Source organism: Plectrocnemia conspersa, unplaced genomic scaffold (assembly GCF_051122295.1).
Source record: "Plectrocnemia conspersa isolate PC_06_02 unplaced genomic scaffold, ASM5112229v1 ptg000012l, whole genome shotgun sequence".
In the NCBI taxonomy this organism is placed as follows: Eukaryota; Metazoa; Arthropoda; class Insecta; order Trichoptera; family Polycentropodidae; genus Plectrocnemia; species Plectrocnemia conspersa.
Window position 1 is genome coordinate 24,123,540 of NW_028277176.1, and position 23,018 is coordinate 24,146,557.

At 28.3% G+C, this 23,018-nt stretch overlaps 1 protein-coding gene across 10 annotated transcripts in view; it reads right to left on the bottom strand.

Annotated features, from left to right (window-relative positions):
• Window positions 1-372: 372 nt before the first annotated feature.
• The window catches only part of kn (EBF transcription factor knot), a 105,846-nt gene continuing 83,200 nt past the window's right edge, over window positions 373-23,018 (bottom strand). Inside the window, exons 8-16 of one of the 10 annotated variants that reach the window (XR_015811569.1) lie at window positions 20,810-20,891; window positions 15,082-15,217; window positions 9,121-9,278; window positions 8,921-9,047; window positions 6,787-6,875; window positions 6,515-6,698; window positions 3,960-4,162; window positions 1,952-2,116; window positions 373-1,756 (exon numbers count right to left, since the gene is read on the bottom strand). Coding sequence is in view for 5 of the 10 variants with exons in the window: in XM_088199238.1 (XP_088055364.1) it covers window positions 1,755-1,756; window positions 1,952-2,116; window positions 3,960-4,148; window positions 6,515-6,698; window positions 6,787-6,878; window positions 8,921-9,047; window positions 9,121-9,278; window positions 15,082-15,217; window positions 20,810-20,891 (1,135 nt within the window). In the remaining 5 variants the exon portion in view is untranslated. Of the gene's footprint in view, window positions 1,757-1,951; window positions 2,117-3,959; window positions 4,163-6,514; window positions 6,699-6,786; window positions 6,879-8,920; window positions 9,048-9,120; window positions 9,279-15,081; window positions 15,218-20,809; window positions 20,892-23,018 lie in introns of all 10 variants that reach the window. The other 9 variants (XR_015811568.1, XM_088199241.1, XM_088199240.1 and 6 more) reach the window with 9 other exon arrangements.

Sequence of the window (23,018 nt, forward strand, 5' to 3'; positions counted from 1 at the left end):
AATATCAAGAAATTGTCGTTTGTGCTATGGTCCTCGCGATCTTATAAACAAAATAACGTTGTGCTCAATATATAATCTATTTTTTATTAAATATGCAACAATTTCATATTGGTCATTGACTTTTTCTGAGAAAATGTGTTTTTTTAATCTCTATTTTTATTAGCATTCATATTATCGACACTATTTAAATGTTTGTGAATTATGAATGCAACAAATCAATAATGTAAAATGTGTGTGTGTGTGGCATGATGTCACTCTCAACACCGCAGCGCGGAAAATATTTATTAATATCTAATAAATCTATTTGGGTACTTACCTTATATGTCAGTATCTCTTCGTTGTATTCAGTGCTTGTCAAATAAATAGTATACATTTTTACATTAAACTTCGTTTATTTAAATTTGTATCATTTATTAATATCATTTATAGGAAAACACTTAAATGTTCACATAAAAGAAACAATATGTTCAATAAGACTGATTGAATTCATCACAATAAATGACTGATTATTACGTGTCTATTTCGTATTACTCGTATGGTAACCATTTATTGCAATTAATAAAACGCAGCGGCATAACAATAGCTTTTTGGTAAAATAAATAAAAAAATATAATAACAAATAAAAATCAGTGGTTTTCAAAAGTTTGACGCGAAAAATATTGTTTTTTTTTCTCAATGCGTATACGATTTTGTATTTGATTAATTTTTCAACATAAAAATATCATATTTTTCGCAAAAAACTACAGAAAACTACCGGTTTATCACATTACAAATCGTAAATTATAGTTCATATATCACAAAAAATACATGTATCTCTCACAAGACAATTTCATTAAAATTACTAAGGTATATAATAAGCCTGGGGCGATAAACGTAAAATATCACCCTAGCGCCCATACAGTGCCGGATTAGGTACGTATATTTCTCGTTTTATGTAATAATTATTGATGTGTCAAAAATTTACTATTATTCGTATACGTAATGCGAATGTTTGTCAGTTACGGAATTTGTATTTTCGCTTAACGGTTGTAAAAATGGAATGAATACCATCAATACGCTATTAATTAATATTCTATATATGTATATGGTCGTGACTTATAATATTAGTTAAGTTTTCGTTGGTAATTCGAAGATAGTAATTTGTACAATTAAGTCGTTCATTATACAGTCAAATTTATTTACATTAAAATAACTATGTACAATGTAACAAATATACAAATACATATGTGTATTTTTGTGTATGCGTACACAAATACATTTGAGCTTATTTACAAATAAGAAAAGGTAACTTTGTTTTATGAATTAATTAATTTAAGCTATTCACTAAGTTATGTATCCAGAATTGGAAGCGATATGTATAAGGTTATATATTTTTTGTTAGATATGTTTTTTTTTTGGAAAACGACCCGCCTTCAAACATACGCGTTTTTGTATAAAAAATAAATAACAATTTTTCACGTATGATTTTATTTCGAATTAATGGCTAGTGTATTATTAGACATATGTATATGATAATGAAACACATTTTTGTCAAAATACGAACTGACTACGAGTTAATCACTTGAACTTCATCACTGATTTTGTCACCTGTTAACAGTTTCGTAAGGTCGATGTTATAGTGTCAAAAATGAAGAATTGCACTGATGTTACTTGGTAGAAGTGACGAGAGGACTTCCGGGATATCCTTGAGACGAGCAGGTGGGCAGAGCGAATGGATTCATGGTGGAGAACGGCGAAGATACTATGCTTCCCATTCCTGTTGAAGATCATTGATATTCTTCTTGAATTATGCCATCAATTAATTAATCTACTTAATATATTTTCACATAGAAAAAATGCAAAATAATTTCTAAAACAGTGCGAAATAATATATTTCATTAATTGCATGCAAGAAAATGTTATCTCAAGAGTTTAAGAGTATATGAAGAGAAATAAATAAAAAAAAACTAACATTGCACGATAAGATGTTGGCAGTTCGCCAAGGATCTGTATGGTGGAGATCCGTGTCGAACGGGCAGAAAAGCGCTGCGGTCCTTGATGCTCTTATGGTGCCCGTTTGAGAATTCTACGGGGACCGTGGCTGAGCTGGGGTTGTAATACGATTCACCGTACGAGACTGAATAAATTATAAAAATGTGCGTTAAAATTAAAATAAAATTAATAATAAAAAAGCATTATATATATATATAAAAAATAATACACTTTACACAGCATAGATAACATCAAACATAAGGATATTTCATATTTTTATGCCCCTTATATTAAAAAAATAGTATCCATAAACTAAACTTTTATATTATCAAAAAAAATGTATTGCTAATTAATAGTTTTAAATATTTTTGTAAAAATACAAAATAAATACACTGATTGAAAATAGTTTCAATGCTTATCTAGATATGGGTTTCGATTAATATTTATATATGTTGGTCAATACGTCTGTATTAAAATTTGGCAGTGAATTATCGTAATACATATATTTTATTATGATAAATATAAAAAATCATGTTCATATTGTACTAAATAATAGGCAAAAACTCGCCAAAAATATTTTAAAATAATATATTTTCGCAAAAAACCTACAACCTATGTTACTTATGTGTAAAAAAAATTAAAAATATTTTTTAATTATGGTTTTGATTAAAAAATGAATGCATTTACAAATGAATTCTTTACTTGTTAAGCCTTTTCGTGTACCTATCTAAATATCTATGTATCACATATAAAAAAATTAAGAATGTTTCTTTTCCCTAAAGGCTATTAAAAATATATTTGATTTTTACTTCAATGATGAAGTTGAATTTAGAAATTCTCGCCAAAGTAGCAAAAGTCGATTTATCAAATTTTGGCAGTCCATTTAATTAAATTTAGCAACACTTTATCAGATTTTCTATTATATATAATGCTACTATAAAATGTGAAATAAATATTGTTTATTTAAATTTATTAAAATTCAATGGCTTAACCCAGTTAATTAATCAGTGTATTTATTTGTTTTGATTTTCTATGAATAATCTAAAGTAATACTAGTGTAAAACGAAAAAATATTATATAGCTATAATATAACAAAATTAAATAGTGTTTATTTAAAAAAATAATGGTACAGCCCTGTTAAACTGACTATATTTTCTTTTGTTATATTTTTTGATGAATTTTACTACTTTGAAACAACCGATACATATAATTTTATTATGTTTATGCTATAGTATAGATTTAACGATTTTGAGCTTCAAAATATATCAGCAATATATAAGTTTAGTCTAGTTAAAAGATTTTTTTAGGTTGCCATTACCAATAAAGCTTTAATAAAATTAATTTATATATTTTATAACATTCTCACTAATTGCATTTATAATTTTCTTAAATCATAATTTTTATTTTCACAGGAAGGGCAAAACTGTTTGATTTATTTTAGTTAATAGATAGTGGGTATTAAGAAATAATATATATTTATCTAGTTCTTATATTTATCTAGTTCTTGTATACTTTATTTCACATTATTTTTAGTACTTTTTTTCAGTGACAATGCAGTAGTTTTTTTTTTGAGAAACATAATTTGCTAAGTTGTTCTTATTTTGGAAATGTTAGATTTAAAGTCACGTCCATCAATATGTATTGATTTATTAATATATTTTGAGAAACTTAATAGCTTCGTTAAATTGAGTATTCTATAACCCGTTTACTGCATAAATTAAAAAAATAATAAATATATTAACGTAAATGTTTTATGAAATATATTCAACATATGTAATTATGGTGTAAAAATAAATTTACATATTTTTATCCATAAATAATATACCTTTTTTTGTTATGTTAACTTATATACCATTTTCTTATATATGTATTCGTATACCATAAAAATATGTATTAAGGGGGCGGTACAAATTTACTATTACAAAAGGTTCGTCGTCTATCTATCGGTAACAATATTAAGATTTAATTGAATGGCGAAAAATACTCACGAGATGAAGAGTTGAATAATCCCGGGGCCGAGGACACTTGGCATAGCTGTCCTGGGGGGGCATAGCCGTTGAGGGGAGGGTGCGGGGTGGAGGTGCTGGAGCAGTAGCCCCCTCCCGCGGCTGGGCCTCCGCCCCCAGCCCCCGATGACCGGGGGGATGCGCTCCCGCTCTGCCCGCGGCCGTACTCTTCTAAAAGAAAAAACCTGACGGTCAGAGAGAACAACGTTTTAGTACAGCTACCAAATGAAACAGACAATCACAACAGATTATTTAGCTCGACACAAATCGTACGTACACACCGGAGAGAGAGAGAAAAAACAAACAAAACCCTTTTCAATTTACAGTAAACGTACAGAGCCGTATGAATTCAAAGCCACGTAATGAATTTCGGACAGAAAATACACATATCTTTATTTAATCGGGGCAAATAGCGGATAGATAATTAAGAAGTGTTAAAATTAAATTTTAGCTGTTTCGATGTTAACGGTACTATGTCTTACCCATTTCTTTTTATACCCAATAAGTAATAAAAACTTTAACCGCTACCTGAACTTGAGGGAAAATTGAAAACTATTACATTGAAATCTCTAGTATAGTAAACTGTTTATATGTCACTGTTACAAAGTCAGCCATTTCACATTTCTGATGACAGGTGACGGTCTAATTAGAGCACAAAATCCTTAATAGCATTTGTTAGAAAATTTTAGATCAGTTAGAAGACTCTATCAAACCCAATAATATGTTTTTGGAAAGTTTTGTGTCCTATATAGAAATTGAGTTGACTAATCTTACATTTTTAAATATTTTTTAAAAATTAATTTACGGATAACGTAGCTAATTATATTGCAATAATTAAAGAAAATACACTCAACATACCTTTGAAGTATGAATTATTTCTTAAGATAAAGTAACAATGTAACGTATGTGTCTAGTCTAATGATGTCACAATCATCATTAAAGCTAGGTTATTGAGTGGTGGGATAATAGGAAATCATTCGTTGCAGGTTGGGTTTCTCAGGGAAATTAAAATTATTTACTATTGTACTGAATAAAAAGCTAATGCTCTTTCCAAACATCATATGTTATTATTATTCCTAGTACTCTTTTTTTGCAACATCACCTTAAATATTTTTACTTGATCAACACAACTGATATTCTAACGCTTAAACATTCTCATTCCTAAAAACAAACTTAAATTGTACCCGCAAACAACCTTTTTAATTCGGGTTAATTTTTTCGTGTGCTTCTCAATACGAAATTTTATAAATAGATCAATATCCTAATATCGTTTTATAAAAATTTGTATATATAAAAATGTTCCCAAACCTTAACGAAATATTTTGTTTAATGTTTTGGTAGCTAAATAAAATTAATGACAACTAATCGTTGTCATCAATTTTAATAAACAACTTAGCTAAAGGTTGAATGTGTTTTAATATTTTAGCAGGTATTTGCTCGTGTTTGGCATATTATTTTTTTAATTGACCTTTAAACTAATTTTTTTATGGACCCGTTTATACATAACAAATCTCATATTTCATCTAAGGCAAGCTACAAAAAAGAGTAGTAGGAATAAAAATTGCATCTTAGATAAAAAGCTCTGGAAGAGGTTTGAAAATATACTGTGTTTAACTCTGAGAGTGAAAAAATTATCAAAATTTTATTAATATTACCGGAAAACGCAAAACGCAAATAATGCTCTCTTATTGTTTCACTACTCAATAACTAATCCGTTACGGTGATGGTGCCAAAGATTAGGCAATTTAATTTAAATAACTGAGCTGTTTAACATCTCGCTCTGATCTGGTTTTTAAGTTACTTAATCGATTACTGTTATGTTTAGTCAGTATCAATTTAAGTCTTTGTCTTATAGTCAGTATCAATATAAGGTACTTGACTTTAAAAATTCAGTATTATAGGCGAATGCTAAGTATTGATGTTGCTCAAAGTTGTAAAAAATATCATGGTATTTCAAATGGTATTAATAAAATATTACTTGACAAACCAATTATTAATAAAGAACCCATCACTTACTAGCATTACGCCTCTCCTGATTTAAAAGCATTTCTAACTTATATAAATTTATATAAATAAATTTATAGTTTAGCTTCGTTTTTTTTGGACAGTGTGCAGTATTAAAACGAAGTTCTTGGTTAATCACCAATATGACGAATTTAATACGCATTACTGAATGGCTGATAATGATTTGTGATTGTTTTACGAGTATCTTAAATATGCAACTTACGATAATGTATTCTAAATTATTTATTGTTCCATTAAATTGTCTATTATATACTTTGAGGTAATAAAATATCAACATTTATTTAGACTATGATAAACCATAATACATACGGCAGTGTTCAGCATCTATCATTCTTCACCCCTAAGCATGCAAAACGTTCAAATTTAACTAGCAAATAAATGTGCAACTGTATAATGCAATCCTGAATCCCATAAAAACTAATTTAGGGGTGGGAAAAGAGGGGGTGTAAAGACTTAAAAAGTAATTAATTAGTGGGTCATTAAAAAAAGTGATTTTCATTGAGGGTGCTCACCGTCCGTCCATTGAGCAGCAGCCGTGTCCTGCACACTTACAGCCAACTGTCCCGCGTACGAGTTGAAGCCCCCCGGCATTCCGCCCCCAGGGGGCGATCTGGGGCCCCCGAGGCCCAGTTGATTGTTGCGGGGCATTGAGTACAGCGCCTCCGCCAGGTCGGCCGCTCTCTTCAGTATTATTTCCTGTCGTGAAAAGAGTGACATTGACTCGTGAAACTTTCTCGCTACTGATTTATTCATGATTAATAAATATGTATAAAGGGTTTATTACCTTTGGTAATTTTTCAGGATCGCCCGGATGCCTCGGTATTAATTTCTGCAGTCTTTGGAAGCCGTAGTCGATAGTCGGTTCGTTGAGTGCTGCTGAGCGAAACATAACATAAAGATATACATAAATGCTTTGAATGTTATAAACACTGTACAACATTTTAATATAGAGATAACATAATGTTATTTATATAACCACTGATTCAATATTTTCGTGGATTTCTTAAACTTTGCTGATTTTGTATTTGAAAATTCCAAAATTAATAGACTCTTTGACTTTATTAAATTATCAAAAATTTGTTGCATGCCTATAATTTATTTTAATAAATTATGATGCACAGAATATGTTTAAACTTCATTGCACTTTTTTGTTGTAGTCAGCTTATTTTTTTAAATTAAAATATTATTATAGAGCTTGTAGCTTAACATGAATTATGCTTATTAAAATATATATGACAACAGGTAAAGTTTTTATAATAATGAAGGTACAAGTTCATATAAAAGTTGCTTAAAAATTTAACATATTCTTTTTATAAAATATAAGTCACTTAACACTGTACACCAATAATAAAATAACAATAAATATGTACAATTATATTATTAGTTTCTGTTAATAAGGTCTTGTGCTTAAGTTCTTGTTAATACTTGACAAAATTCGTTTAATAAATTAGATGAACAAATGTTGCAAAAATTACAAAATAGGGCAATGAGAGTAGTCTTAAATAAAAATAGAATAGTTAAATGTTAAAAAATATTGAAGACGAATGAGGTGTGAATTTGTATAATAATATTTCTAAGATAATCCACAAAAATAAAACTGTAACGGGTTTCCTGAATGGAATAATAAAACACATTCGTATATTAAAAAATAAATTATAATATTAGGTATTTTTTTTATTTTGTGTTTATGTTATATAGTATATGTATGTTTAGTTGAAAAAAATTAATGTGAAAATTAGCTATTAAGCTAAATAAAAAAAAATAATAACATTATTGGGTGAATCAATTAGACGTAATGGATACATATAAAAGTATCAGTGACATCTATATAATTAATTAAAATTAAATATACGTATTATAATTTATAATTAATAAATGTCACTTTTCAGCTAGGGCCGATTTTTAATATTAGCGCATTTAAAAAAAAATAAAAATTCGAATCTGCTGTCATGTTATTCCAACCCTAGTTATTACATCAAAGACTTCAATTTAACTAAACTAATAGTAAATATTGCTTAAGATTTTAAATTTTAAAATTATAATTAAATACGGTTTCTTAAACTTTGGTAAAAGGAAATTTTACTTTGCAAAATAATAATGATACATCTAAAAATATAGTATAAATATAAATTAAGTCATTGTATATTTACAAAATATGAAATATTGTTTTTGTAATTGTTTTTATACACAAACGTTTTATTTTACATTCTACGTAATATTTATTTATTAAAATTATAATCAATATTTTTTAAGGAATATTATAGCAGTTTTTGATTGTTATATATTTTTTTATTTAAATATTTACATTGTTATAAATGTATATATAAAATTTATATTTCAGAAGCTTACTCTAATTATTTGTATCAAGGGTACAAATGTAAAATGGCAGCTTAATTGTTTTTCTTTAATATTAACTGATAGTGACTGTGATTTTAAATTCTTAGTAATTAAAATATAGAGTTCGAAAATTTTTTATAAAATTCTAAAAATTATAAATCACTTTTGAATTAGCATTATTATTATTTTCAATGACAATTTCTTATTAAACGGTGTAAATTAATATATTTTATTTATTTGTTGCGATCTTTAGTTATTTCTGATGAATAAATACTGCGAATGTGTGAGTGTGTTTAGGTACATATATTATATATCCGAATGTTTGGTGAGGTTACAGTTTCCGTTTTACTACACACCATTCTCATTTCGCACATCCTCATACTCCTTTTACGACCCATCAGGTTGCGATACCGATCACGCCGAAATCCTTTGTGGTACGTGCGTACCTTTTAACATTTAATGATTTTTGTTTTTCGGTAAAGAATCAATACAGTTTTTTATTTTTCATTGTATATGAAATACTGGGATTTATATTGACAGTTATTTAGAAAAAACTTTTTAAAGTGGTTTTTAATACTCACAAACATATACGAATCTTCCTGGCGCTCCTTTACAAAACTGTTTACTTTTGTACGAGAGCGTAACCTCCACAACTCCGGGGATGTGTCTGGGAGGTGTCTGTACTCTAATGGCGTGGGATGTGATGAGCTAAGAAAGAACAGACAAGTCAGCAAACTATCGTATACGAAATAGTATAAAATTTGTGATGTTAATAAATTACTTCGCTCCAAACTAGCATAGTGCCGAAGACTACTTGTAGTCCATCAAAGAAGTTGTCTCCCACTATGATGACTGTAGAACCACCTGATGTCCATCCTTCGCTAGGTGATATTGCCTTGATGCAAGGTGTAGCTACCGGTAGCGGTGGATAAAGGCCTGCTATATTGGATGAAATAAAAATGTATATAGAATAGTAGCAAATAAAGGGAAAGTATTATTTAAATACATTAGCTTGAATATTTAATATACTTTTTAATCAAACCTATGCATGAAAAAGCAATTTAACTTACTCAATCAAATTTTATGTATAGCTATTCTTAAAATAAAGAACAAATACGTTGTTGTGTTTATATGTTCGTATAAAAATATTAAAACACCTATGTAGAAAAATCCGTTTTTTTTATTGATTAAATATAATTAATTTATTACACGTAGTTCTTAAATTATATCAGAATTGAATTGTAAGAAAGCTTACTTTCCGGTATTTCATAATCATCGTTCAAATGATATTGCGCAAGCCTTAAAAAAACAGATCTGCGTAGATCTGGGGTGGGTATTTAACGCATTTTTCCGGCGCAGGGTTGTTAAAAAGTTTCGTCTTGGAAAGTTGGCGCGAGGGTCGGTTTTGTTACCGTAGTGTCTGCTATTTGTACAACTAACGCCACCTCCATACTTCTGACATGGGCTTGATATACGACCGCGACATGCTCAAATTATAAATAGAATCGCGCGAGAGGGGTGAGAATCTGGTGAAAAAAGCAGTCTTCTCTCTCAGACTCGTTGTTGGCAATCGAGGGGATTCCCCGATGAAGCGAGATGGCGGAGAGTAAAAGTTATTGTCGAACGGCGAGCTCAAATCTCGCGAATAAAACGACACGGTAATAAAGATAGAGGGAGAGAAAGTGAATTAAACAAAGACGGGGAAAGATTAAAGTTGGATGTACTTATATCTATTTCTTGCACATTTGTACGACAGCAGTGAGAGATGTGTACGTTGGTTACGTACGGTGTGTATATACCTAAAGGTGATATCACTGCAGAAATTCGATTTGCTTTTTAAAAATACTTTTAAATATTACTAGCATAATTAGCTTTTTGTGTAAAATTAATAATGTGCTTTAAGTATTATATTTTTAGAAAAAAATATTATTGGCAAAATCTTAGTCAGATATACTTAGTCAATAAACATGTATTGCCTCTTGCCTTTTGAATCGATAACAGTTAATAAAGGTTTAATGTTTTACAAAATAAAAAAAATCGATAGCGGAGAGAGGCTTTGGAATTTGAGTATAAAATTTTAAGGGTTTCGTTATGTTAAACAAATATGTTATGTGACTCAATTTAATTGGAAAACGCTGTGTGAGATTTTTCTTGAATTCTTAAATATTTATTTGTATTAAAAATATATGTTTTTTATGCTTTTTTTAATTGCGATTATTATAAAAATTAAAAACATTTCTGTAACTTTATTATCAATTAATTTAATTGAAAACGCAACTAGAAATCACTATTTTTAAAACAAGTTTTTATTTAAGCAACCAGCTCGATAAAAATATGTTTGGTTAGGCGAAAGTAGATTAGATTATGTTATGTATACGCAGGGTTTTTTGTTAAACAAAAAAGGTGCCGGAACTCATTTCTTATCAAGCACTTTACTAAAGAAAATTATAGTCAAAAATCGTTTAAATGAAATTTATAGCAGCTTTTCTTATGCCACGAAGCGCATAAAAAATATTTTTTCTTTACTTTAGACATGTCAAATTTAAAGTTAAACGAACAAATACAAATATACAACTAAAGACTAAATTGTAAAACATCATATTTTTGAATAAAAGTTTATATTGATTTTCAAAGTCTTGTCCAAATCTTATCTGACAAATCTTCTCGATTTATTTTATTTAGTGTTGGTGTCTATTTCCCAAAAAAATTTGAGAAACTATACATCAACGTATTTTGAAGGATCGAAAACTGGTAAAGGTGGTCCGACGAGTTTGATGAACAAAAGTGCCAAAACTGTATTGATCTTGAATGAAGCTCTTATTGGGGTAATAATTAGATTTATTTGTGAAAACCAGCGTTCATATTGCCTTAAAAACATTGCAATAGAATTTAGAGCATATATCCAACGTAATTTTTTTAAGATGTTTTTTGAAAGCGTATTCACAAAATCCACAAATCATTTCTCTTATAGTTTGATTGACATGTTTCTAAATTCCATATCTCTAAATTTCAACTGAACATCAATATCTTCAGGACAATATTTTTTGTGAAAGTGTAAACTTAACATTTTTTCTATCTAGCATATATTTTAAAATTGACTCTTTTAACGTAGAAAATCATTTTTTTTTTTTTAAATCGTGATGTAAAATGTACAGCAAATGCTCAGACTGCATTACAGGTGATACAAACAAAAACATTAAAGCACTTTTCTAAAATTTCAATAGAGATTTGGAAACAGTCGACAGATATATATTGTATAAAATTCGTTAAAGTAAAAATATTGTAGAAATTCAATATTATAGGTTCAAGTTAAATAGTTTTTAGATAGTGTGAATATAATTTTAAGAATACAAAATTATGTTTATTCTAATAAGAAATTAATTTCTGACTATGTACTACAGGATTACAAATTACTGATATTGTTGTATTTAATATATATTTATAATACATTAATTTATATAAATAAATATAAAATAATATTTGCAGATGACACTTTAATTTGTTGTTCTGGTGAGTGTTAATAAAAAGATCAATAACGGTAACTACAAATTAAGTATTTTAGAAAAATGATTAAATTGAATGAGCATAACTTAAATCAAAATAACTATATGAATATTAATTATAAAAATATATTTAATATTATTATTTATAATAGTCGTAGATGATTCTATAATAAAAATTGTAGATAAAATAAAATGGTTTGAATCAATTATATATATGAAAAACTAAATTATTAAAAATAGGTAGGAAAATCAGTATAATATTTACTAAGTTGCAAATACATTAATAGATTAACAATAGTATTATATTGCCTTACTTAAATTTAACCAATTGTCTCAGTTTACTTAATTGATTTGCAGTATTTATTAAGAAAAAATATGTTTTTATATATTATATAAATATTTTAGAATAAACTAATACTATTATATTATATAAGAATAAAAATAGCAACCACAGATACAACCATATAACATAATCAATTGATGTTTATTAGGATAAATATCAAAAAAAGGAAAATACATGATGTACATAAAAAATACATATGTCTTATGTCAATTTTAAACATCACATACATATATTGCAAAAAAATATGTTAAAATAAAATACTTTGCACATCACTGTGAGAACTTTAGGCAGTGACAGTACTATGTAAATATATGTACATACATACATACGAAACGTATGTATGTATTACGTTCGTATATATATATATATATAATAATTCATTGCACATGTGAGATTCCACGCCATTTCTCTTCTATCTATAACTATATCTGCCACTATCTCAACCAAGACAATTTCTACGGCAGTAGTCGTTCCCTTTTCATTCTCGTTTCTACCCTCCCCCAAACCCTTATATATCCACAGCCACCCCGCTAGGTCTCGACTCGAGCTCGCCGCCGACTTTTGTCTTCAAAGACTTCTTGCATACAAACGATATCTTAGGACATTATGTAGGGGTGAGAAGGGGCGGCACATCCGACAGGGATGCGATATGAAAAAATAACAAGTAGCCAACATTCTTACGTCAAACTCGAAATCTCCACAGTCTTTTTTTTTCTTTATTTTTTTTGACCTTTCGTATAATTTGTAGAACGCGGCGAAAGTCTATTCCTTCTTTAATATATTAAATTTTCAGAAATATATAGAATAAAATAAAAAAATGATTATTTTAATAATTCAACGTAAAAGCTGAGCTTTTAAAAAAAATATGAGAATAAGAAAAAAATAATAAGAATAAGAAACAAAAATATAAAATCTAAATTAAAAACTCGTTCCATTTTTCATTAAGCTCTTTAAGTGTGATTGTGTAATACGACTTGCTTTTTTACCGGCAAGATTACGTAAATGAACGAACAAGCAATATTTTTATTATAAAAGTATTATTTGATATATTTTAGATTTTTTATGTATTTAAATATTTTTAATTAATCATTAATTAATTATCACAGAAAATAATACATCGTTATAAAACGTAAAAAAAAAATATGAAAACTCAAAAAATAAACATTGAAGCAAAAATAATAATTCTATAGTTTATACTATATATGTAGATACCATAAAATTATTATTCTTAAGCAATGATATATAATATTATAATATTATAATCAGTTTTAAAGTTCTTTAGACAAACAGTAAGAATGTGGTAAACATAACTATATTTAATATAAATTAAAGCAGCAAATGCATTTTGCGCTTAATTTGATATTTATAATTTTTGATAAAAAAAAATGAAAATTGTATTTGCCATACACGGTAGATTTATAACAGGTACTCCTGTGTGAATTAGTGTGTTTTAAGTGATAAAATCATATATTTTCATATGGAAACTTTTTGGGATCAATTTGAAAACCTTATCTGAAATTATTATTTTTAATATACGTATAAAATTAGATCTATAAAATAAGATTGTGTTTATTTGTATTTAATTATGTAAAAGAAACATATTTTAAAAATTAAAAAATCTTCTTACAAATTATTTAAAATATATTTAATGTAAGCATATTTACATATTTATTTTTCTTATTTGTGCTGAAATATGTTTTAGATATATTTACATTAAAAATATCATTTAAAAAATATTAAAGTCGATTTACGCTTAGAGAAAATGTTTTCATTAACTACAAAGTGATTTTAAATGTACTGGAATATATTCAATGTTTTTAGACATATGTGCATCATACATTTGATTTTTCGATTCACTATCTATAGATTTTGAAATAAACGTTAATATGAGTACAGTTAAAGGTAGCTTAACTTTAAAAAATATCATATAACCAAGTTTATTAAATAAACAATGTTAGATAAGTAGCACATGTATGAGTCTACGTGGTACACGCGCAGCTTCAGCAACGTTGCGCATGCACCAGCCCTCGAAGCGCATGATATAACATCGAGATTTGATCGTCTCAGCGATTCCCTTTACTATCGTATTGATGAAACGCATAAAATTTCATAAGAGCCTTCCCGCCCGCCGACAACTGTTGAATACAGCCGCTCGTTCCGCTTTATTACCTTCACTCTTTTTTCACCGCCAGTTCCAATTTTCTGTTTTCCGCCGGATTTTTTTCCGGAAATGGAATTTCGCGGATAAACGCATAAAGTAAATAGGAAGAGACGAACACAATAAAATATGTATTGGGGGTGGTCGGTCGAACGCGGGGGTCGGTTGCAAGAACTTGCCTTTGATTGCGCTGAAATGTTAATACCGAATGCGAATCCTTTTAGCCGGAGCGCTTTCATTGCGCCGCATTGTTTCCAGATGGGATTTCGGAACCAATAGGTAGTCAAAGAAACGATCGGTTCCGATTCAATGGGCCACTATGGGAATTTTGACAATCGGCGATTGTTTTCCGCCGACTGTCTGTTTTCGTTCGATCTCTGAATGAAGCATGTGTTTTTTTCGATTTAAATTAATAAAAATAGATTGTAAATCTAGTGTTATAAAAAAAACGACGTTAGTATCCTTTTTAAATCTACAACCCTTCAAAATATAGTCTGGAATATTTTAAATAATATATAATCCTAATAAAATAATGACAATAATGTTTACAATACATTATTTTAACTCGTACATTTCTCAGTCATAAACTATATATTTATATATACAAATTTCATAATTAAAAACTTAGATATTTGAGTTAATTATTAAAAATTTTCCTTCATAAACTCTTTTTTTTTTATTAAATCTTAAAATATATTTACAGATATGAAAAAATAATAAGAAAAAATGATAACGTACAATCGTGCGGGTCTGTACCTTCGGTGGGGTCTAGCCGCTTTGCCCTGCGGCCATGTTTCGAATTGTTGTGGACGAACATGTTGTCGGATATTGCTAGTAAAGGTCCATCTACAGCGACTTGAGTCGATATTACAACCTGTAAAGAAACAATATACATGTTAAATGGTTTAAAACAGATAATAAATCGGTATTACAAGGCACGAGCTTTCAAAAGCTTTTATTTCTGCTATATATACACTAAGGATTAATATCATAGATATAATGTTTCACCTCATTATGGTATAGCTATATGCAATCATGTATTTCGTACAAATATATATACATATATTTAAAAGTTTTGTCTTTTAGATCGGTATACAAAAAATATACTTTTCTTCAACACAAAATGCTTTAATTAGCATTTTTGTTGTTGTAAATCATCCGTTGTAACATGACAAACGTAGGCTCAATGCTATACATTTTTTTAGCACAATTAACATGTACAAGTAATTATTATGATATCTTAAATTATTAAATGTTACTAGTTTTTATTAAAAACGTATTTTTTATAAATAAAAAATAGATTTTAACGCGGAAATTGAATTCGTGGTTCCAAGATCTAGCACACAACGTTAAATATGGAAAACATAATGTCCAAAAGCAATTTAACTGAATTATTAATTTTTTTTAAAGTTGGTAAATAAGTGCTTTCTTTGTAAGGAAAAACATAATATTAGTCATGAAAAATGGTTGTTAGATTGACTAGTAAATTTTATAATTAATTAATATCAATAATAATACCGCAATTTGGTGAAAGTATTCTTTATATAATCTTTAATTGTATATTGTCTATATTATGTAAATATAAAATATTTTTATATTTTAGTTCTAATCGACTATAAATTGCTCTTTTGTAGACATCTAAGAAACATATATCATTAGTCATGTTTTTTGTCAACCACCATGCTAATATCTACTACAAAAACAGTGATTATCCCAAGAAAACATTTCAGTAAAACTCCCGTCAAGCAATCATATGAGCTCACACTCACATTCACTAGGGATTCTTAAACTTAATTAATTAATTAAAGAGATAAATTGCGGGAATAATCAAATTTCAAAAATATATTTTAATTAAATTATATATTATTTTTCACTGTTCAGTTATATGTATAAATACACAAATATTAAATGCCCTAATTATTTTAATTAAAAGAGTGTATACATTCTTTTAAATTATAAAGATTTAAATATGTACATATATTTATGTTATATTATCACTAGTACTAGTATTTATATTTAGGTATAATAAAACCCAATTTTTCTGTGTGTTATGTTATATGTTATTAAGAGGTAAATACATATTTTAAATATCAATTGATAAACATAATGTTGCGAGCTGATAACAGATGACATAGAAGGATTTATCTATTCAGGATTTAAATATTAATTTTTGGTTATCATAGACATCAATTTTTTTTTATAAAATTATGACAACTATTTTGTGAAAAAAATCATAATATGGTAAATGAATATAGCTGAAAAATTAGTTCTTCAAAGAATTAAAATATTTTTGGAGCATCAGGATATATTTAAAAAAAATCAAACTTATGAGATTTTTATTTCTTACTTCTTTTAATTGTATTTTAAGATCTTTAAATAGGGAATTAATTTTATTTTAAAAAAAGCTTATTAAAAATTCATAACTTTATAGTAGCATCTCTCAGACTTGTTAATTTTGAGACAATGAAATTTTTTTCAAGAAAATCAATATTAATTGAATTTTTTTGAAATTTTAGAAAATATATATTTGTGCAAAATTAATTTATGATCAAAATAATAAAAATTGATATATAAAAATATATAGTATTTTTTTATTATTATTTTAATAAATTTTAAATGTTATGTAATATATTTAAATATTTTTTTAATTATACACAAATATTTAAACCAGAAGCATTGATATTTTTTTTATATTTACTGTTATTTAACTAGTGGTTACAAATACATATGTTATTGTCTTCGACCGAAACATAATTATTTTGACTGTTTTCTGTGTTTATTTGTTCAACATTTTTTTCAATAATCTGTATGTTTAATTTTCAATTAAAAAGTATTTTTAGCTTTACCTTATAAAAATAGAATTATTATTTTAAATTTTATATTTGAGCTAATATCTGTTTATCTATAAAAATAAAATATGACCTTCTCCCCTCATCCAACTACCAAAATAATATAGACTGTTCTTGATGAATGACTTTCTTCGCCCGACTCGAACCCTCACCTAGCTACTGCAAGTCTACGTCTGTCTTTCTCCACCCCATAAAGACGGCGTGTAGGGTGCCTTCTAGGTTTGTAGGCGTATTCCCATTCATGCGGGTCCCCCGGGGTGGCCGACTACTTGCATTCGGTTCCCATAGGAACCTTCACGCACACCAGCGCCCGGCCGTGTACGGACGCCGACACACGGACAGACTTTTCCCCAGGGAGGAGGGGCCAAACACTGAGGACACCGCAAAATGGCCGAACTCTATGTAGATATGCACGGTAAGTGTAAACGGGGGGCGAGCGTGTGGTGGTGTAGTTTGTAAGAAAAGTGCGGCGATGGTGGTGGTCTTCCGACTATTGCGCTCGCGGAGTATGTGTATGTGTGATGTATGAACTATAGTTTTCTAACGTCTGATATACACAAATATTGGAGTTGATTATCAGTATCATTTAATATTGTAAAATTATTTAAGAAAGTTATTAGGTTTTTAATAATTTTTTTTTCCAATTCGTTCTTTGGCAAATTTATAGGCTAATGAAAGTAGTTATTCACATTACAATATTATGGCAATAGAAACAAGATTTTTTACTAAACCTAATTTTTATTTATTGTGTTTAATATTTAATTAAAAAATATGAATATAGTAACTTTAACAAATTATCTTGAAATGAAAATTATTTGCGCCAGTTAAAAAGATTTTTCGATTCAAGAATTGATGCCAACTGTAGGTCGTCATTTTACTCAATTGCGAAGTTAATGAACAAAATAAAAAATCAGTCAAAGTATATTTTCACTAGTAGATACATTATATGTATATCTACTAATAAAAATAAATTTTGATATGATTTAACTGAACTGCTAGTAAAAATATATTTCCACTGGTAGTACACATTTAATATAACATATATTTAATGGCGTCGTAATATATAGTATATAGGGTCAAGGATGCTCTGCTCCGTTATGCGGAGCGCGTGTCACTTCAATAATTTATTACCGATTTGCGATCTGTACGAAACACTAATTCACAGCGTTCTCGAATATGATTTCACTGTCTGAAATCCATGTGAAGCAAAGTTTTCTTTGTTATTGGGGAGAATTTAAAGAAAATTAATGTGATCTTTACAAAAGGAAGTTCGGATCGTATCCGTATTTGTATCCTAGTGGTGGTGTCAACAATGCTCGGCAAATTTCGGCTGCTAGTTATAGAGTGCCCTAGGAGTCGCGATCGCGTCCCTTATTCTTCACCGTTGCGGACAGAACGTCAGCGCTTGAAAACGTTCCTCTTGCAAGAGCTTGCCGAACACAAGGATGTTTTCGGCAATAAAAAAAATTCAGCAAAATATATTTTATCTTAAAGTCTTTATTGACACAAATATTTATTATTAAATTTAACAGATATCCTAATTTTTTTATTAAATAATTTTTTGTACATATAAAAATGGCACATAAATATTAAGTTATATAAAAATATTAATATTTTGCAAAACTTAATTAATAAATTATTTGGATCTTTATTTTATAGTTAAATAAGCACGTTTTAAAATCAACATATATAACATAATTGCACATATCTTTCTACTTATCTATCTGAAATATATTAGCATTTTCAATTAAGATAATATGCTCATTTGGGCACTAAATATTATTTTTAATAAGTCAAACAAACTTAGATAAATTAAAACATTTCTTTTATTAGTGATCTAGATCAATACTTTGACAAAAAATAATAAAATACCCTGATTTAGGGAGAGAAACAGAATGTGAGATAGAGAGGAGAGAGTTATCTGCGGTGGCTATGTCCAATTTCCGTCTTCACAAATTGTGGCATAGTGACGCGGGGCGCATAGACTCCGCAATTCGTTTCATTGTTATACTTTAAGCTTTACAAGATACAACAAATGGTCGTCATTATATCTAATGTTTGCTGCAAATGGTTTGTAATTTTGATAACGCGGTGCTGTGTGAAGTTAGGCTCCGTTCTCTACCCCGAACACAAGCCTTTGTGTTCTCCGGACGGGGGAGAGGACACGGCATTTTCTTCTCCAGCTCTCGGAAAAAAGGATATTTTTACTTCTCGGCAAAAGGAGACTGTTATTTGTGTTTCGGAATTACTACAAGCCGAATGGTCGGCCAAGAAAAAATATACACACAAATAATAGTGCTTCTGCTGGCACGATAATATTTTCAGAATATAATTTATAAGATAATTCTGGAGAGAAAATAAACAATCAACAATGATCTTATGTGGAATCGCAGTAATTCCAGCTCGTTTTCCATTACACTAACTTTATAAGTGGGTATCTAGACGACAAAGTAGTTTAGGTGGAGAGCGAAAAAAATACTTTGCAAAGTTTCACATAACCAAGTTTGCGGTTTTCACGCCGCTGTACATTCCAGCTGTATAACACAGTATTTTTAAAGTTTTTATTAATATAATTATATGCATCGTATACTACATCCATAGATTTTATGATTACGCATGTTTTTACGTTTAAAATTAAGGCAAGTAAAATTGTATGAAATTTTATTAAAATTATGGAAATATCAGTCAATGCTATTTCATTTTATTTACTAAATAGTTCCTGTCTATTCAGATATTATAAAAAATAGATCATGCACTCTAAAGAAGGCTGTTAACATTTAAGTAGCTTAAGTTTAACAAAATACTTACTTTTTATTTGATATCATTTAGACCATTTCCTATTGCTAAAAAGCAAAATAAAATTTCACGTTTAAAAGTAACCCAGTTGAGATCTGTACACGTCACACAATTAAGCCAAAAGTTCGAAAAAAATATATAAAACATTCATTAACTTAACAACAAAAAATAAGTATTATTATTAAATTATTTTTACTTACGTTATCGATTTTATAGATATAGTTTTTATTTTTAATAAGTAACCCTTTTTATTTATTGTCTCGATATGTACACCTTTATATTCAGGAATAATAAATGTGTAATATAAAAGGCAATCAAAAGTTTGGAAATATATTATTTTATATAAATATTAACAATATTTTGGTTAACAATGAGTCATACTACTCAATAATGCTTAAAGTCTTATAGATATAATTCATAAAGTTTTTTTTAACACTATTAAACTTTATTAAGATTTATATTTCGATCCATTCTCGATTTAATAAGACTCGACATCTCTCGTAAACTATAAAGATATTCCAATGCCTAAGATTTTGCTAGCCACGTTTAACGGCCCGCAAACCCAACTTTGCACACCACTGGTCCAAAGTACCCGTAGGTAGCCGGTTAAGTGGGCCGGCAGGGGTTTAACAGCGGTTTAGTAGAGGCGCACTGCGCTAATCTCAATTTATTAGCTCCACACAGATATCGCCCCGACATGTTCTCGCCTAACTCTTTTATTAAGTTCGCCTTTTTTCCACCCTCACATATAACCAACTACACACACAAAACTCCTAGTCGTAACATACCTACACAAAATATAATAAAACTGAAATACTCACTTGAAACCTTCTCATGTCGCGCGGGTTGCCCGCATTTTTTAAACAGTTCTGGTTGCATTTCAGGAAGAACTTTAGGAAAAATCTGCAAAGATAAAAAAATGTTCATTAATATACCGTTATAAATGATTTTGTTGTTTTTGGAATATCGTTTGGCAACTAATTTGTGGTAATTAATCAATCAACAGCTTCCCCTACTAGCAGGGTGCTAATGTGGATGTTGTGATGGCACTTGAAACGAAAATAAAACCGAGTCCCACAAACATAAAAACATGCCAAAAAGGAAACCAAAACAGGATACCATTAATTACGTTTTGACTCCGGCGCTTTATTGTTTATGATTTTAACCCTCAGGTTATTTTAGAATTAAATTTAAAATAATACATACACATTAAATTACAAGTTATTTATTAACATAAAAATTCAATTAAAAAGGTTTTTATACTTTTATATGTACATATTAATAATTTAAAATACCCCACATATTCCCTTTGATGTTTTTAAATATAATATATATTATCACTTAATATAATACTTATTATCATTTATTGTCAATTCGAAAACATATTTTATCCTATCGTGAATTTATTAAGGGTCCAACAATGATCTTCTGCTTTTCTTGTTATTCATTAATGCCATAATATGGCATTTACAAATTTCAATTCGATGCATTCGATCTGTTGCAGAATCTTTCTCTCTACATATTAAATTATCTATAGAAATAATAGTGAATAATATATGTAGAATATCATATTATATAAGTTTACCGATCTTATTTACTCTGACTCACTTTGGAGGTTTTCTTTACACGTAAACGTCTGCGAATACTATTTTAAGATACCTGGCTTTGTTATGATGAGAGCGTTTCAATTTTAGGATCTGTCAGTTGTATGTCCTCTATGCCACTATAGTTCGCAGTATTTTAAATCGAGATCTATAATTTGGAATCCTTGAATAACCAGAAAACTCCTAAAAAAGTTTAAAAAGGTACTTGAGATACCTTTATAGTTTACATACGATTCACCAAGCTCTCAGAAAAAGTTTTGTCACTAAGTATTTATTTAAATTAAAGGTGCTGTTGACAATCTAAGTTTCGATAAATTCTAGTTTTGGGTTTTGGAACATTTTCGAGACGATGGCGAGCTCTTCTGATGCCAGTTAGAGCCAAGTCGACTCACCTGTGGCTGTCGACATCCAGCTCATTTGATGTCGACATTGCATATTTATATATTATATTTTAGCTACGAAAAGCTTATCCAGTTCATATCATATTATTTAAATATTTTAAGATTTTTCTACTTTTTCTCCTTTTTATTTACTACTACTTTTGATCATTGTGACGCATTGATGTAATCTGTAAGCTCTTAATATAAATAAATAAATATTTAAATAAAGTTAAATTGCGTTCATTTTTTGTTTTAATAAACATTTTTAGTATATTTATAGATCATACCTGATATGAAGTTAATACATATTTGTGAATCCCTATCTAAGTTGTTCATTATGCATACATATTAACATATAGTACATATTTGTGGATAACTGTTTTAAATTGTTCATTATGCATACATATATATATAATCTTATGTTATCTTTTATTTTATCATAGTGAGGCATTCAGATAATCTGTGATAAATATGTAATTAAATATGTAAAACATTTTTGGTATGTTTATTAATCAATATTTATTTGAAGCTGATATATATTTGTATAATAGCTAGCTAGCAAAATCTTATGCCATATTTTATTTGACCATCATGACCCATTAAAGTGATATGCTATGTTTTAATTTAATTTAATACATATATCAAAAAGCAAGTCAAAAGATGTTTATTTTCGTTGTTTTAAAACATTTGTAAGCTTAAACTTTATTTTAAGTAAGCACATGTTTATGGATAGCTAGCTATCAATAAATCAGAATCACATGATATTTCTTCTGTATGTTACTTCTTAAATTTCAAATGGCTAGTTTAAATTTACTTGAAATGCTCTTAAGTATAAATATATTTTAATAAACTAATTCTAAAATTGTCAATGTTATATGATTAATAAAAAATCGTTGTTTATTTTATTAATTAAAATTAAGTAATATTAAGATTTCGAGTATTTGTTTCTTTTAATTTCCTATTATTTTCACAGCTTAAATCTTTAAAAAAAATTTTATGACTGGTCCGCAAAAAAGTAGTGGAGTTTTTTATGTAATTTTGTTGTG